We start from the raw sequence: 15,036 nt of genomic DNA, 5'->3' as shown, positions 1-15,036 counted from the left end.
CTGAACCTCCCCATTATCATTGAGTTCCAAGTACTTTTCAATGCATCCCCTCACCCTTAAGCACACCCCCTCATCCGCCATTAGTCCCATGTCCATTCTCCAGGGTGGACGCCCTCTTGTTTCCTCCCCTATCTCCAAGTCTACCCAGTGTGGGGCATGATCCGAAATGGCTATAGCCGTATATTCCGTTCCCCTCACCCTCGGGATCAATGCCCTACCCAACACAAAAAAGTCTATGCGTGAATAGACTTTATGGACACAGGAGACAAACGAGAACTCCTTACTCCTAGGTCTACTGAATCTCCACGGGTCCACCCCTCCCATCTGCTCCATAAAATCCTTAAGCACCTTGGCTGCTGCCGGCCTCCTACCAGTCCTGGACTTCGACCTATCCAGCCTTGGTTCCAACACCGTGTTAAAGTCTCCCCCCATTATCAGCTTTCCGGTCTCTAGGTCTGGGATGCGTCCTAGCATTCGCCTCATAAAATTGGCATCGTCCCAATTCGGGGCATACACGTTTACCAACACCACCATCTCTCCCTGTAATTTGCCACTCACCATCACGTATCTGCCCCCGTTATCCGCCACTATAGTCTTTGCCTCGAACATTACCCGCTTCCCCACTAATATAGCCACCCCCCTGTTTTTCGCATCCAGCCCCGAATGGAACACCTGCCCTACCCATCCTTTGCGCAACCTAACCTGATCTATCAGTTTCAGGTGCGTTTCCTGTAACATGACCACATCTGCTTTAAGTTTCTTAAGGTGTGCGAGTACTCGTGCCCTCTTTATCGGCCCGTTAAGCCCCCTCACGTTCCACGTGATCAGCCGAGTTGGGGGGCTTCCCACCCCCCCCCCCCACCCCCTTGCCGGTTAGCCATCATCTTTTTCCAGCTTCTCGCCCAGTTCCCACGCAGCTGTATTTCTCCCAGACGGTGCCCCCCCGCCCATCCTTTCCCGTACCCACTCCCCCCTTTCCCCAGCAGCAGCAACCCAGTAATTCCCCCCTCCCCCCCCCCCCCCCCCGCTAGACCCCCCGCTAGCGTAATTACTCCCCCCATGTTGCTCCCAGAAGTCAGCAAACTCTGGCTGACCTCGGCTTCCCCCCGTGATCACAGCTCGCCCCGTGCGGCGCCCCCTCCTTCCTGCTTCTCTATTCCCGCCATAATTATCATAGCGCGGGAACCAAGCCCGCGCCTCTCCCTCGGCCCCGCCTCCCATGGCCAACGCCCCATCTCCTCTCCCTCCCCACCTCCCCCCATCACCACCTGTGGGAGAAAGAAAAGTTACCATACCGCAGGATTAATCATACAATCCCTCTTCGCCCCCCCCCCCACTCGTCCCACCACTTTGTCCAAACGTTCATTTTCGTAGTCCAATCATTCCAATTTTTCTTCTACAATAAAAGTCCACGCTTCATCCGCCGTCTCAAAGTAGTGGTGCCTCCCTTGATATGTGACCCACAGTCTTGCCGGTTGCAGCATTCCAAACTTTATCTTTTTTTTGTGAAGTACCGCTTTGGCCCGATTAAAGCTCGCCCTCCTTCTCGCCACCTCCGCACTCCAATCTTGATAGACGCGGATCACCGCGTTCTCCCATTTACTACACCGAGTTTTCTTCGCCCATCTAAGGACCATTTCTCTATCCTTAAAACGGAGAAATCTCACCACTATGGCTCTGGGAGCTTCTCCTGCTCTCGATCCTCGCACCATAACTCGGTATGCTCCCTCCACCTCCAACGGACCCGTCGGGGCCTCCACTCCCATTAACGAGTGCAGCATCGTGCTCACATATGCCCCGACGTCCGCCCCCTCCACACCTTCAGGAAGGCCAAGAATCCTCAAGTTGTTCCTCCTTGCGTTATTTTCCAGTGCCTCCAACCTCTCCACAGATCGTTTCTGGTGTGCCTCCTGTATCTCCGACTTCACCACCAGACCCTGTATATCGTTTTCATTCTCTGCTGCTTTCGCCTTCACGACCCGAAGCTCCTGCTCCTGGGTCTTTTGTTCCTCTTTCAGCCCTTCAATCGCCTGTAATATCGGGGCCAACAACTCTTTCTTCATTTCCTTTTTTATCTCCTCCACGCAGCGTTTCAAAAACTCTTGTTGTTCAGGGCCCCAAATGAAACTGCCACCTTCCGACGCCATCTTGGTTTCTGCTTGCCTTCCTTGCCGTTGTTCCAAAGGATCCGCTGCAATCCGGCCACTTTCCTCTCCTTTTTCCATCCGTGTCCAGGGGGAACACCCTTCTGGTTTACCGCACGGTGTTTTCAGCCGTTAAAATTGCCGTTGGGGCTCCTATCAAGAGCCCAAAAGTCCGTTTCACAGGGAGCTGCCGAAACGTGCGACTCAGCTGGTCATCGCCGCACCCGGACGTCCCTCCTGAGTCTCCCTGTTTGATCAAGGAGGCTATTTCATAGCCCACCCATAGCTGCAATATTGACAGCTGACAGAGGGCTTAACGGGGCAGCACGGTAGCATTGTGGATAGCTCCAGGGTCCCAGGTTCGATTCCGGTATGGGTCACTGTCTGTGCGGAGTCTGCACATCCTCCCCGTGTGTGCGTGGGTTTCCTCCGGGTGCTCCGGTTTCCTCCCAAAGTCCAAAGATGTGCAGGTTAGGTGGATTGGCCGTGGTAAATTGCCCTTAGTGTCCAAAATTGCCCTTAGTGTTGGGTGGGGTTACTGGGTTATGGGGATAGGGTGGAGGTGTTGACCTTGGGTAGGGTGCTCTTTCCAGGAGCCGGTGCAGACTTGATGGGCCGGATGGCCTCCTTCTGCACTGTAAATTCTATGATAATCTATGATTTACTAATGGTAAGATTGCTCTACTGCGAAATCGCACATGTTTACATGCATGCTGCTGGCACTGCGAATTTTAATTATACTTGCATCGGAAACGGGAAAAATATAGTGTGAAAATGGAGCACAGGTCTAGTTACGGCATTGGGAACAACACACTAATGATTAAATCTTGGTCAACATTTCAGATCGATAACTTTCATCATTTCACCATTCATGATTTTGTGAATTGTGTTGTAAAATAGATCCATCTAATTGTTTTGACTGTCATATTGTGCGTTCATTTTTGCAATTCTAGAGTTGGAACTTAACGTTGAAAGTGGTACATTTTCATGCATTGATTTTTGTTAACCTCTAGTTACAGACACTGCTTTCTCATCTGACAAACATGTCACAGTAAAATTCGTGCAAGACACATCCAAATTTTGGTATAAGCCAGAGATATCACGTGAACAAGGTGAGGGAGAGACACATTCTGTTTCAATCAATTCTGAATATGTGAAAAAATCTTTGTTATTGTGAACTGCCCCAGTGGAAATGTTCCAGTAAATGTAAAAGTAAAGGTATTAATAGTAGCATGACAGATCTTGGGCAGGATTCTCCCCTACCCGGCGGGGCGGGGGGTTCCGCACCTTTAGGGGCCAAGCCCTCACCTTGAGGGGCTAGGCCCGCGCCGGAGCGGTTTCCGCTCCACCGGCTGGCGGGAAAGGCCTTTGGCGCCACGCCAGCCGGGGCCGAAAGGTCTTTGCCGGGCGACGTGGGTCCGCGCATGCGCGGGAGTATCAGCGGCTGCTGACGTCATCCCCACGCATGCGCAGGGGATGGCGGGACACGGCGGCGCGGGCGGGCTCCGGGGTCCTGGGAGGGGGGCGATCTGGCCCCGGAGGTGCCCCCACGGTGGCCTGGCCCGCGATCGGGGCCCACTGATCCGCAGGCGGGCCTGTGCAGTGGGGGCACTCTTTTCCTTCCGCCTTCGCCATGGTCTCCACCAATGCGGAGGCGGAAGAGACCCCCTCCACTGCGCATGCGCGGGGATGCCGTGAGCGGCCGCTGACGCCACCGCGCATGCGCCGCCCGACAAAGTCAGTTTCGCGCCAGCTGGCGGGGCACCAAAGGCCTTTCCCGCCAGCTGGCGGAGCGGAAATCAGTCCGGCTCTGGCCTAGCCCCACAAGGTGAGGGCTCGGCCCCTCAAGATGCGGAGACCTCGGCACCTTTGGGGCGGCGCAAATCCAGAATGATTCGCGCCGTTTTTGGCGCCGGTCGGCGGACATCGCGCCGATATCGGAGAATCCCGCCCCTGGTTTATGTCTGTCTCTGCAAATATGGGGCGGGATTCTCCGACACCTCGCCGGGTCAGAGAATCGCCGGGGGTCGGCGTGAATCCCGCCCCCACCGTCCTCCAAATTCTTCGCCCCCCAAAAAATTGGTCCGGCATGAAGCGCGCCGCCCGCCTCGGAGAATGGCGGGTAACGGCGCGACTCAATGGGCCCCGGGGCCGCCCAAATCCACCAGCCCACGATGGGCCGTAGTCCCGCCCGTTTTCTGCCAGTCCCGCCAGCGTAAATTGGAGTAGGTCATTACCGGCGGGACCTTGGCGGCGCGGGCAGCATCCAGGGTTCTTGGGGGGGCGCGGGGGGATCTGGCCCCAGGAGGTGCCCCCACGGTGGCCTGGCCCACGATCGGGGCCCACCGATCCGTGGGCGGGCCTGTGCCGTGGGAGCACTCTATTGTTCCGCACCGCAGGCATTACCAGTCCGCCATTGCCGGTGCGTAAACAAAGCCCTCTGCGCATGAGCGGTGGTGACGACAGCACACGCTGGTGCTCCCTCGCATGCGCCATCTCGCGCCTGCCGGCCGAGCCTCTTTCTCGCCGGCCAGCAGGTTGCAAACCACTACGGGGCGGGCCTAGCTCCTGAAGGTGCAGAGGATTCCGCACCCTTGGGGCAGCCCGACACCTGAATGGTTCACGCCATTCCTCAGCGCCGGGATCCCCCGCCCCGCTGGGTAGGGGAGAATCTCCCCCACCTCCCATGATTTGGAGATAAAAGGGGACAAATCTATCCATAGAACTCTGCGATGGTGATCACCTGAATTATATCCCTGATAGTGCAGATACCTACGGTTAATATTATAATCAGATGGCATCATCCAGATTCTTTCAAGCCTTAACAGTATTAGGCACAGTAGCACAGTGGGTAGCACTGTTGTTTCACATTTCCAGGGTCCCAGGTTCGATTCCTGGCTTGGCTCACTGTCTGTGTGGAGTCGGCATGTTCTCCCTGTGTCTGCGTGGGTTTCCTCCGGGTGCTCCGGTTTCCTCCCACAAGTCCCAAAAGACATGCTGTTAGGTAATTCTGAATTCTCCCTCCGTAGACCTGAACAGGCGCCGGGATGTGGCGACTGGGGACTTTTCACAGTAACTTCATTGCAGTGTTAATGTAAGCCTACTTGTGACAATAAAGATTATTATTACTATTATTACCATCAGTGATGGATGTATCTCAACACTAATGTCAGAATCAAAGGTCCACACTTTGTCAACTGTGAATGTTTTGTGCTTAAAAATAATCAGTTTCCAGACTTCCGGTTGCGGCTATGCGGAGCTAAGTCGCACATTCGGCGGCTCCCGCAAAAACTGACTTTTGGGCTCTCATCAGGGCCCCCAATGGCACTTTTTTGACGTTTCCTGGTGTGGGAAGGAGTCTATAACAGCTACCCGTCAGTATATGGCTTCAACTAGGAGCGGGGCGACAAAAAAGGTGGTGGTGGACCCGAAGAAGGTGCGAGGGAAGAAGGACAAAATGGCGGCGGGCGGAGACCAGGCAGCGAAGATGCAGTGGGCGGAGGAGCAGCAGGAGGGTATCCAGCGCTGCTTCAGAGAGATTAAAACAGACGTGCTAGAGCCGATGAAGGTTTCTATTGATAAGCTGCTGGAGTCACAGACGGCCCAGGGGGTGGTGATCCGAGAGGCTCGACAAAAGATCTCTGACAATGAGGACGAGATCTTAGGCCTGGCGGTAAAGGTGGAGGCGCACGAGGCGCTCCACAAGAAATGGCAGGAGCGGTTCGAGGAGATGGAGAATCGGTCGAGGCAGAAGGGTGGTAGGATCCAGGGTCAAACCGGGCTGGGGGCTCGCAATATTTGGGATAGCAGAGGAGCCGGGAGTGCAGGAGGCAAAAGAGGCTGGCATTCTGGCCTTTGCGTCCCTGGTAGCCCGGCGATGGATTCTTCTTCAGTGGAAGGATGCGAGGTCCCCAAGCGTGGAATCCTGAATCAGCGATGTGGCAGGGTTCATTAAATTGGAGAGGGTGAAATTCGCCTCGAGAGGGTCGGTACAAGGGTTCTTTAGGCAGTGGCAACCGTTCTTAGACTTCCCGGCAGAACGGTAGACATTGGTCAATGGCGGCAGCAACTCGGGGGGTGGGGGTGGGGGGTACTTTATTTTTGTTTTTGTTATTTACACTGAAGGGTCTGAGGGGGTGTATATACCTGTTGTGTTAAGTCGGGGTGTTAATGTTAATTTATTATTTATGTACAGGAGGGAGGGGGGTATGGAGGGTTGCTTTTTTAGACTGTGTTTTGTACTTAACCCTGCTGGGTTCTTTTTTTCATTTTGTTATTGATATTTTATGAAAACCCTTGATAAAAAATATATATTTTTAAATAAATAATAAATAATCAGTTTCTCCACAAGTTTCAATGTAAGTTAATGGAAATTGCAGAGGAGAAGTGTTCATTGTTAACACATACTGTATATTTGAAATCTGACGTGAAACAATGTGAAGACTTTTTTATATGAATTCCTACCAGAATTCTTCAGTACAATCTTGGAAAACAAGCCACTTTCTGTGAATCTTCTCTAATTTAATTATTAACGAGAAGCCATTCTATCTGCAGCCATTGCGTTACTAAAGGACAAAGAGCCAGGATCATTCATTGTTCGAGACAGCCACTCTTTCCGAGGTGCCTATGGATTGGCAATGAAAGTCGCCACACCTCCAGCTTCTGTGCTTCAACAAAGCAAGAAAGGTATTTCATGTTTCAAAATGGCTTCCACATAAACTGTGTCTTTGTATTTCATCAACACCTTGGAGTTTGCAAAGTGCCTTTAATGTCGCAAAATGGCTAAGTTGCGGCATTGGTGACATCAGAGAATTAATGTTGAGACAATTTTTTATAAATGTTATTTATTGGGTTTTCGAACACAGTATATTCACAGGTGTACACAAAAAAAAGAAAAAATACAGAAGAAAAACAAATGAGAAGATAGTACATACAAGATAAAACTGACAATGCTATATAGTTAGCAAAATAAAGTAACTAATGAGTAAAGAAAAAAAACAAGATGTGGGGGGGAAAAAACTGGGGAAGTGTATATACATCAAGGTACTGGAGAGACATTTCCTTTTTTTAAAAATAATTTTTATTAGGGTTTTCACAAAATATCAACAACAATGAAAAAGGAACCCAATAGAATTAAATACGGAACAAAGTAAAACAACCCCCGTGCCCCCCTACCCCCTATACAGAAATAAAAAAATTAACACCCCGAGTTAACACAAAGCAAACATAGCAAATATATACACCCCTCAGATCCCCCAGGGTAAATAAACAAAAATAAAATAGAAACCCCCCCAACCCCCGGGTTGCTGATGCTGACCATTGTCTACCGTTCTGTCAGGAAGTCTAAGAACGGTTGGCACCGCCTAAAGAACCCTTGTACTGATCCCCTTAAGGCAAATTTCACCCTCTCCAATTTAATAAACCCTGCCATATCGTTGATCCAGGTTTCCACGCTTGGGGGCCTCGCATCCCTCCACTGAAGAAGAATCTTTCGCCGGGCTACCAGGGACGCAAAGGCCAGAATACCGGCCTCTTTCGTCTCCTGCACTCCCGGCTCCCCTGCAACTCCAAATATTGCGAGCCCCCAGCCTGGCTTGACCCTGGATCCTACCACCCCCAACACCGTCCTCGCCACGCCCTTCCAAAATTCCTCCAGCGCTGTGCATGCCCAGAACATATGGGTGTGATTTGCTGGTTTCCCTGAGCACCTAACACACCTGTCCTCTTCCCCCAAAGAACCGGCTCATCCTTGTCCCGGTCAGTGTGCCCTGTGCAGCACCTTAAACTGTATGAGGCTGAGCCTCGCGCACGAAGAGGAAGAGTTCACCCTCCCTAGGGCATCTGCCCACGTCTCCTCTTCGATCTCCTCTCCCAATTCCTCCTCCCACTTACCTTTCAACTCCACCACCGAGGCCTCCTCCTCCTCCTGCATCACCTGGTAAGTTTCCGAGATCTTCCCCACTCCAACCCACCCCCCCCGAGAGCACCCTGTCCTGTACTGTGCGTGGCGGCAGCCGTGGGAATTCCACCACTTGCCACCTGGCAAACGCCCTTACCTGTAAATATCTGAAGGTGTTCCCCGGGGGGGAGCCCATACTTCTCCTCTAGCTCACCCAGGCTCGCGAACTTCCTGTCCACAAACAGGTCCCCCAACCTTCTTATCCCTGCCCTGTGTCACCCCGAAAACCCTCCATCTATTCTCCCTGGGACAAACCGGTGGTTCCCCCGTATTGGGGTCCACACCGAGGCCCCAACTTCCCCCCTGTGCCGCCTCCACTGCCCCCAGATTTTGAGGGTAGCCACCACTACCGGGCTCGTGGTATACCTAATTGGAGGGAGCGGCAGTGGTGCCGTTGCCAGCGCCTCCAGACTCGTACCCTCACAAGACGCCGTCTCCAGCCTCTTCCATGCAGCCCCCTCCCCCTCCATCACCCACTTGCGCACCATCGCCGCATTGGCGGCCCAGTAGTACCCACAGAGATTGGGCACCCCCCCCCCCCCCCCTCATCCCTACTCCGCTCCTGGAACACCCTTCTCGCCCTCGGAGTCCCTCGCACCCACACAACCCCCGTTATGCTCCTGTTGACCCGCCTAAAGAAGGCCTTTGGTATAAACATGGGGAGGAACAGGAACAGAAACCTTGGGAGCACCGTCATCTTAACTGACTGCACTCTACCTGCCAGGGACAGCGGCAACGCGTCCCACCTCTTGAACTCCTCCTCCATTTGCTCCACTAGCCTTGTGAAATTAAGTCTATGCAGGGCCCCCCAGCTCCTGGTCAGCTGGACCCCCAAATACCTGAAGCTCCTCTCCGCCCTTTTTAGTGGGAGCTCGCCAGTCCCCCTCTCCTGGTCCCCTGGGTGAACCACAAACAACTCGCTCTTCCCCATGTTGTGCTTGTACCCTGAGAATACCCGAACGCCCTGAGGATCCTCATTACCTCCGGCATTCCCCCCACCGGGTCCGCCACATATAGCAGCAAGTCGTCCGCATAGAGCGACACCCTATGCTCTTCCGCACCAACCCCCTCCAGTTCCTCGACTCCCTCAGTGCCATAGCCAGGGGTTCAGTCGCCAGTGCGAAGAGCAAGGGGGACAGGGGACACCCTGCCTCGTCCCTCGATGCAACCAAAAGTACTCAGACCTCCTCTTGTTCGTGGCCACACTTGCCATCGGGACCTCGTACAACAACCTAACCCACCTGACAAACCCTTCTCCAAACCCAAACCTCTTCAGCACCTCCCACAAATAACCCCACTCTACCCTATCGAAGGCCTTCTCAGCGTCCATCACCACCACTATCTCCCCCTCCCTCGCCGGCATCATAATAACGTTCAGGAACCTCCTCACATTCGCGTTCAACTGCCTCCCCTTCACGAATCCCGCCTGGTCTTTGTGGATCACCTTCGGCACCCAATCCTCAATTCTCGTGGCAAGACCTTCGCCAGCACCTTGGCATCTACATTTAACAACAAAATCGGCCTGTATGACCCACATTGCAGGGGATCCTTGTCCCGCTTCAGGATCAAGGAAATCAGTGCCTGGGACATTGTCGGGGGCAAAGCCCCCCCCCCCCCCCCCCCCCGCCTCATTGAACCCTGCCTAACTAACAACGGGCCCAACAGGTCCACATATTTCTTGTAGAATTCGACCGGGAAACCATCCGGCTCCAGTGCCTTCCCCGCCTGCATGCTCCCTATCCCTTTGGCCAGCTCCTCCAGCCCAATCGGGGCCCCCAATCCCGCTACCAGTCCCTCCTCCACCTTCGGAAACCTCACTTGGTCCAGAAAGCGGCCCATCGCTCCCTCCTCCCGTGGGGGCTCGGACCGATACAGTTCCTCATAAAAGTCCCTGAAGACCCCATTGATGTCAACCCCACTCCTTACCACACTCCCTCCCCTATCCTTAACTCCGCCAATCTCCCTAGCCCGCTTCCGAAGCTGATGCGCCAGCATCCGACTTGCCGTTTCCCCATACTCATAAATCACCCCCTGGGCCTTCCTCCACTGCACCTCCGCCTTCCTGGTGGTCAACAGGTCGAATTCGGCCTGGAGGCTACACCTCTTCCTCAACAGTCCCTCCTCTGGCACCTCCGCATACCTCCTGTCTACCCTCACCATCTCCCCCACCAGCTTCTCCCTCTCCCTCTGCTCTCTCCTCTCCTTGTGGGCCCTAATGGAGATCAGCTCTCCCCTAACCACCGCCTTCAGCTCCTCCCATACCATCCCCACTCGGACCTCCCCGTTATCGTTGGCCTCCAGATATCTCTCTATGCTCCCTCGGACCCGCTCACTCACCTCCTCGTCCGCCAACAGCCCAACCTGCAAGTGCCACAACGGATGCTGGTCCCTCTCCTCCCCCAGCTCTATGTCTACCCAATGCGGGGCGTGATCCGAAATGGCTATCGCCGAGTACTCGGTATCCTCTACTCTTGCTATCAGCGCCCTACTCATAATAAAGTCGATCCGGGAATAAGTCTTATGAACATGCGAGAAGAATAAAAATTCCCTCGTCCCCGGCCTTGCAAATCTCCAAGGGTCCACCCCTCCCATCTGGTCCATAAACCCCCTCAGCACCTTAGCCGCCGCCGGCTTCCTACCCATCCTAGACCTGGAGCGATCCAGTGCCGGATCCAACACCGTGTTAAAGTACCCCCCCATTATCAGGCCCCCCACTTCCAGGTCCGGGATCTGACCCAACATGCGCCGCATAAAACCCGCATCGTCCGAGTTCGGGGCATACACATTAACCAGCACCACCCTCTCTCCCTGCAGCTTACCACTTACCATTACGTACCTGCCGCCATTGTCTGTCACAATGCTCGACGCCTCGAACGACACCCTCTTTCCCACCAAGATCGCCACCCGCTGATTTTTGGCATCCAACCCTGAGTGAAACACCTGACCTACTCACCCCTTCCTCAATCTTACCTGGTCTGCCATCTTCAGGTGTGTCTCCTGGAGCATGACCACATCCGCCTTCAGGTGCGCGAACACCCGGGCCCGCTTGACCGGCCCGTTCAGTCCCCTTACGTTCCAGGTTATCAGCCGGATCGGGGTGCTACCCTCCCCCGCCGACTAGCCATAACCCCTCCTTGGCCAGTCTGCACCCCACGCCCGGCCCGTTCCCCGCGGCAGCAGACCCCCGTCCCAATCCCCTCTACGCTCTCCATCTCCCCCTTGACCATAGCAGCAGCAACCCGGTGCCACCCCACCCAGCCCCCCCAGCTAGGATCCCTCCTAGCTGCTTTACTCCCCCCATTGCACTCCCGCAAGTCAGCTGACTCCTGCTAACTCCGGCTACTCCCGCCTCTCCTTCGACTCCTCCCATTGTGGGACATACCCTCCTCCTCCATTACCCATCCACAGGCTCTCCGCCTCCCCCTTCCATCCCATGCGCAGGAAACAACCCTCGCTTCCCCACCCCGGCCCCGCCCCCTCCAGCCTTCAGCGCGGGAAAAAGCCAGCGCTTTCCATCTGCCCGGCCCCGCCACCTCTGACGCAGCTCCTTTTACCGGCCCAGTCCCCTCACCCCCGACTCGGGCCTCCCCCTCCTCCGCGGTGCCCCATCCCCCTACCGGCCATCCACCCCTACTCCATTTACTTGCCCCTCTCCAAGAGCCCACCCGACAGACCCAACCAAACCAGTGCCCAACCCACCCTAACCACCCTCATCGAACCAAACCGAAATAAGAGCAAAGAACCCCCCCCTCAAAGTGCAACACGCCAACAGCAATCCCCGACCACCCATCCTGACCCTCGGTTTGTGTCCAGTTTCTCGGCCTGGACAAAGGCCCACGTCTCCTCTGGAGACTCAAAATAATGGTGCCGGTCCTTGTAGGTGACCCACAGTCACGCCGACTGCAGCATGCCAAACTTCACCCCCTTTCTGTGCAGCACCGCCTTCGCCCGATTGTACTCGGCCCTCCTCTTCACCATATCCGCACTCCAGTCCTGGTATATTCGAACTTCCGCATTCTCCCAGCTGCTGCTCCTCTCTTTCTTGGCCCACCTGAGCACGCACTCCCGATTAGTGAACCGATGAAACCGCACCAGCACCGCCCGCAGCGGCTCGTTCGCCTTGGGCCTCCTCGCCAGCACTCTATGGGCCCCTTCCAGCTCCAGGGGCCCCTGGAAGGACCCCGCTTCCATCAGCGAGTTCAACATGGTGACCACATAGGCCCCCACGTCCGACCCCTCCAGCCCCTCCGGGAGGCCCAGAATCCGCAAATTCTTCCGCCTCGACCGATTCTCCATCTCCTCGAACCGTCCCTGCCATTTCTTGTGGAGCGCCTCGTGCTCCTTTACCGCAAGGCCTAAGATCTCGTCCTCGTTGTCGGAGACCTTTTGTCTGACCTCGCGGATCGCCGCCCCCTGGCCCGTCTGGGTCTCCAGCAGCTTGTCGATAGAAGCCTTCATCAGCTCCAGCAGGTCCGCTTTAATCTCCCTGAAGCAGCATTGGATAACCTCCTGCTGCTCCTGCGCCCACTGCATCCACGCTGCCTGGTCCCCGCCAGCCGCCATTTTGCTGCTCTTCCCTCGCACCTTTGGATTCACCACCACTTTTTTAGTCGCCCCGCTCCTGGTCCAACCCATACACTGTCGGGGAACTATTGCAATCTCCTTCCCACTCCGGGAAACGTCGAAAAGATTCCGTTGTGGGCCCTAAAAAGAGCCCAAAAGTCCGTTTTTAGCAGGAGCTGCCGAATGTGCGACTTAGCGCCGCAACCGGAAGTCGGAGAGACATTTACAGTATATTTTTATACAAGTCTTGTGTGTTCTTCCATTTTTACATATATATATATTTTTTTCCCAACACAAAGAGAGTACATATAACACCGGTAATACGAAAATGGATCTGGGTGGGGGGCGCCTGGGTGGCGCCCCTGATGATGTTGCTTGCTTCTCACGGTCGGTTTTCACTGTTGTAGTTGTTGTTTGTGCGTTTGCCTCTGCTTCGGCCATTCGTCATTTCTTCCTCCTGTACTTTCTTACTGTCTGCTGCTGTGCTTGTCATGGTCGTTGTCATTTTCCTGTGCTCTCCTTCCAGTTTGTGAACCCTCGTCCCCCCCCCCCCGGGTGGTTCCTTTCTTCCTTTTCTTTTCTCATGTTTTGGCTTCTTTCCCCTGGCTCTTGGCTGCTTGGTTATTCATCAGCCTGTTCATTGGCCACAAACAGGTCCTGGAACAGTTGGGTGAATGGCTCCCACGTTCTGTGGAAGCCATCGTCCGACTCTCGGATGGCGAATTTGATTTTCTCCATTTGGAGAGATTCTGATAGGTCGGACAGCAGTCTGCAGCTTTGGGTGGTGCAGCTGACCGCCAGCTGAACAGGATTCTATGGCGGGCGATCAGGTAGGCAAAGGCAAGGGCGTTCGCCCTCCTCCCCATGAAGTGATCTGGCTGGTCTGATACCCTGAAGACTGCCACTTTTGGGCACGGCACCACCCTCACCCCTACCACTTTGGACATTGCCTCAAAGAAGGCTGTCCAGTACCTAGCAAGTCTGGGGCAAGATCAGAACATGTGGGCGTGGTTGGCCAGGCCCCCTTGGCACCGTTCGCATCTGTCCTCCACCTCCGGGAAGAACCTACTCATTCGGGTTTTGTTAAGTGGGCTCTATCTTTAATTGCGTTAGGTTGAGTCTTGCACACATAGTGGTGGAGTTGACCCTATGCAGTGCTTCACTCCAGAGTCCCCACCCTATTTCGAGCCCTGGGTCTTCCTCCCATTTGTTCCTCGTTACGTCCAGTACAGTGTCAGCCCTCTCTGCCAGTCATAATGTTGAGACCTGAAGAGGGTAATTAGAAATGGGTCCACAAATCAGACCGAGGGAGTTAGAGTGGCAAGGGAGAAAGTTCAAGGGACCAAGACTGATGTGATTAAAGAATTTAATACTAATGGTGAGGTGAAGAGAGCATGGTACTTAATAGTAGGTGAGAATCACAGGAATGGAAACTTCAGAGGGATCAAGGAGTTAAGGATTGTAGAGATAGGGTGTGGCAAGGCAATAAATGGATTTTAAAAACAAAGAATGAGATTCTAATGTTTTGAATCTGCTGAATGGGTATGATGGAGCAATTAGAGGCATAACCCAAACATCAAGAGTTTTTGACAGATTGGAATTGATGAAGAGAAGCAATGGGAGACAGTGAGGGAAGCATTGATGGGGCAGATGTGGAGAATTTGCAGAGTTTGAAGGAGGGATTTAAAGATTAGCTCAGAAATAAATCTTGCAATAAAACAAAAATAGCTTGGTTTAGCCTAAGAGAATAGCCTGGGTCGGTGTGAAGTGGTATTTCAATCGGCATCAAGAATATTGAGTCTTTACCAGGGTCAAAGACTTCTGAAGAGTGAACCTTAGTTGTGGTTTATCCATGACTTATGTCAAACAATCATCCTGGCAGGTTAGAACACTCAAAAGTCCAATGACAATGGTGACAGGGAAGAGTTAGGTATTGGCATACGTCTTGAAAGATGCCATCAAAGTGCAGTATATAGAACAAGACAGACCCTTTTAAGACTGCAGAAGCGACATTGTACAGAAGAAAATATTGGTCATTGTTGAATATGGGATGATTGCATTTGCTTAGGTAGGAATGGAACAATGCAAAGACCATCCCATAGCGATGGACAAATGAGAGGAGACAATGAAAGAAGATGGTGTGCAACAGGTAGTTGGAAGAGGACAGAGATGAATAGGATACTAGTTAGAGTGGGCATCATTCAAAGCTGTAGCAAGGTCAGTTTTGAAGCTGACGGTACGGGGTGGTCAAAAGGGAAAAGAATGGAAGTGAGATCCATGATAGCTTCTTTGAAATCTGTTCAATAATCAGTCCTATGTTGTGACAAAATCCTTACATATCTTGGGCCTAATGAAGAGAGCTGTAGTTTA

General features: G+C 53.6%; 1 protein-coding gene across 5 annotated transcripts in view; it reads left to right on the top strand.

Annotated features, from left to right (window-relative positions):
* LOC140425043 (tensin-3-like) overlaps positions 1-15,036 on the top strand; it is a 666,087-nt gene that overhangs the window by 640,755 nt on the left and 10,296 nt on the right. For all 5 annotated transcript variants that reach the window (XM_072508833.1, XM_072508834.1, XM_072508832.1 and 2 more), the window contains 2 exons: positions 3,158-3,256; positions 6,699-6,830. In XM_072508833.1, the coding sequence (XP_072364934.1) occupies positions 3,158-3,256; positions 6,699-6,830 (231 nt within the window). The remainder of the gene's footprint in view (positions 1-3,157; positions 3,257-6,698; positions 6,831-15,036) is intronic.

Source organism: Scyliorhinus torazame, chromosome 6 (genome assembly GCF_047496885.1).
Source record: "Scyliorhinus torazame isolate Kashiwa2021f chromosome 6, sScyTor2.1, whole genome shotgun sequence".
Taxonomy (NCBI): Eukaryota; Metazoa; Chordata; class Chondrichthyes; order Carcharhiniformes; family Scyliorhinidae; genus Scyliorhinus; species Scyliorhinus torazame.
Note: the sequence above shows the minus strand (reverse complement) of the source record. Positions and strands in the feature narration are given on the sequence as shown.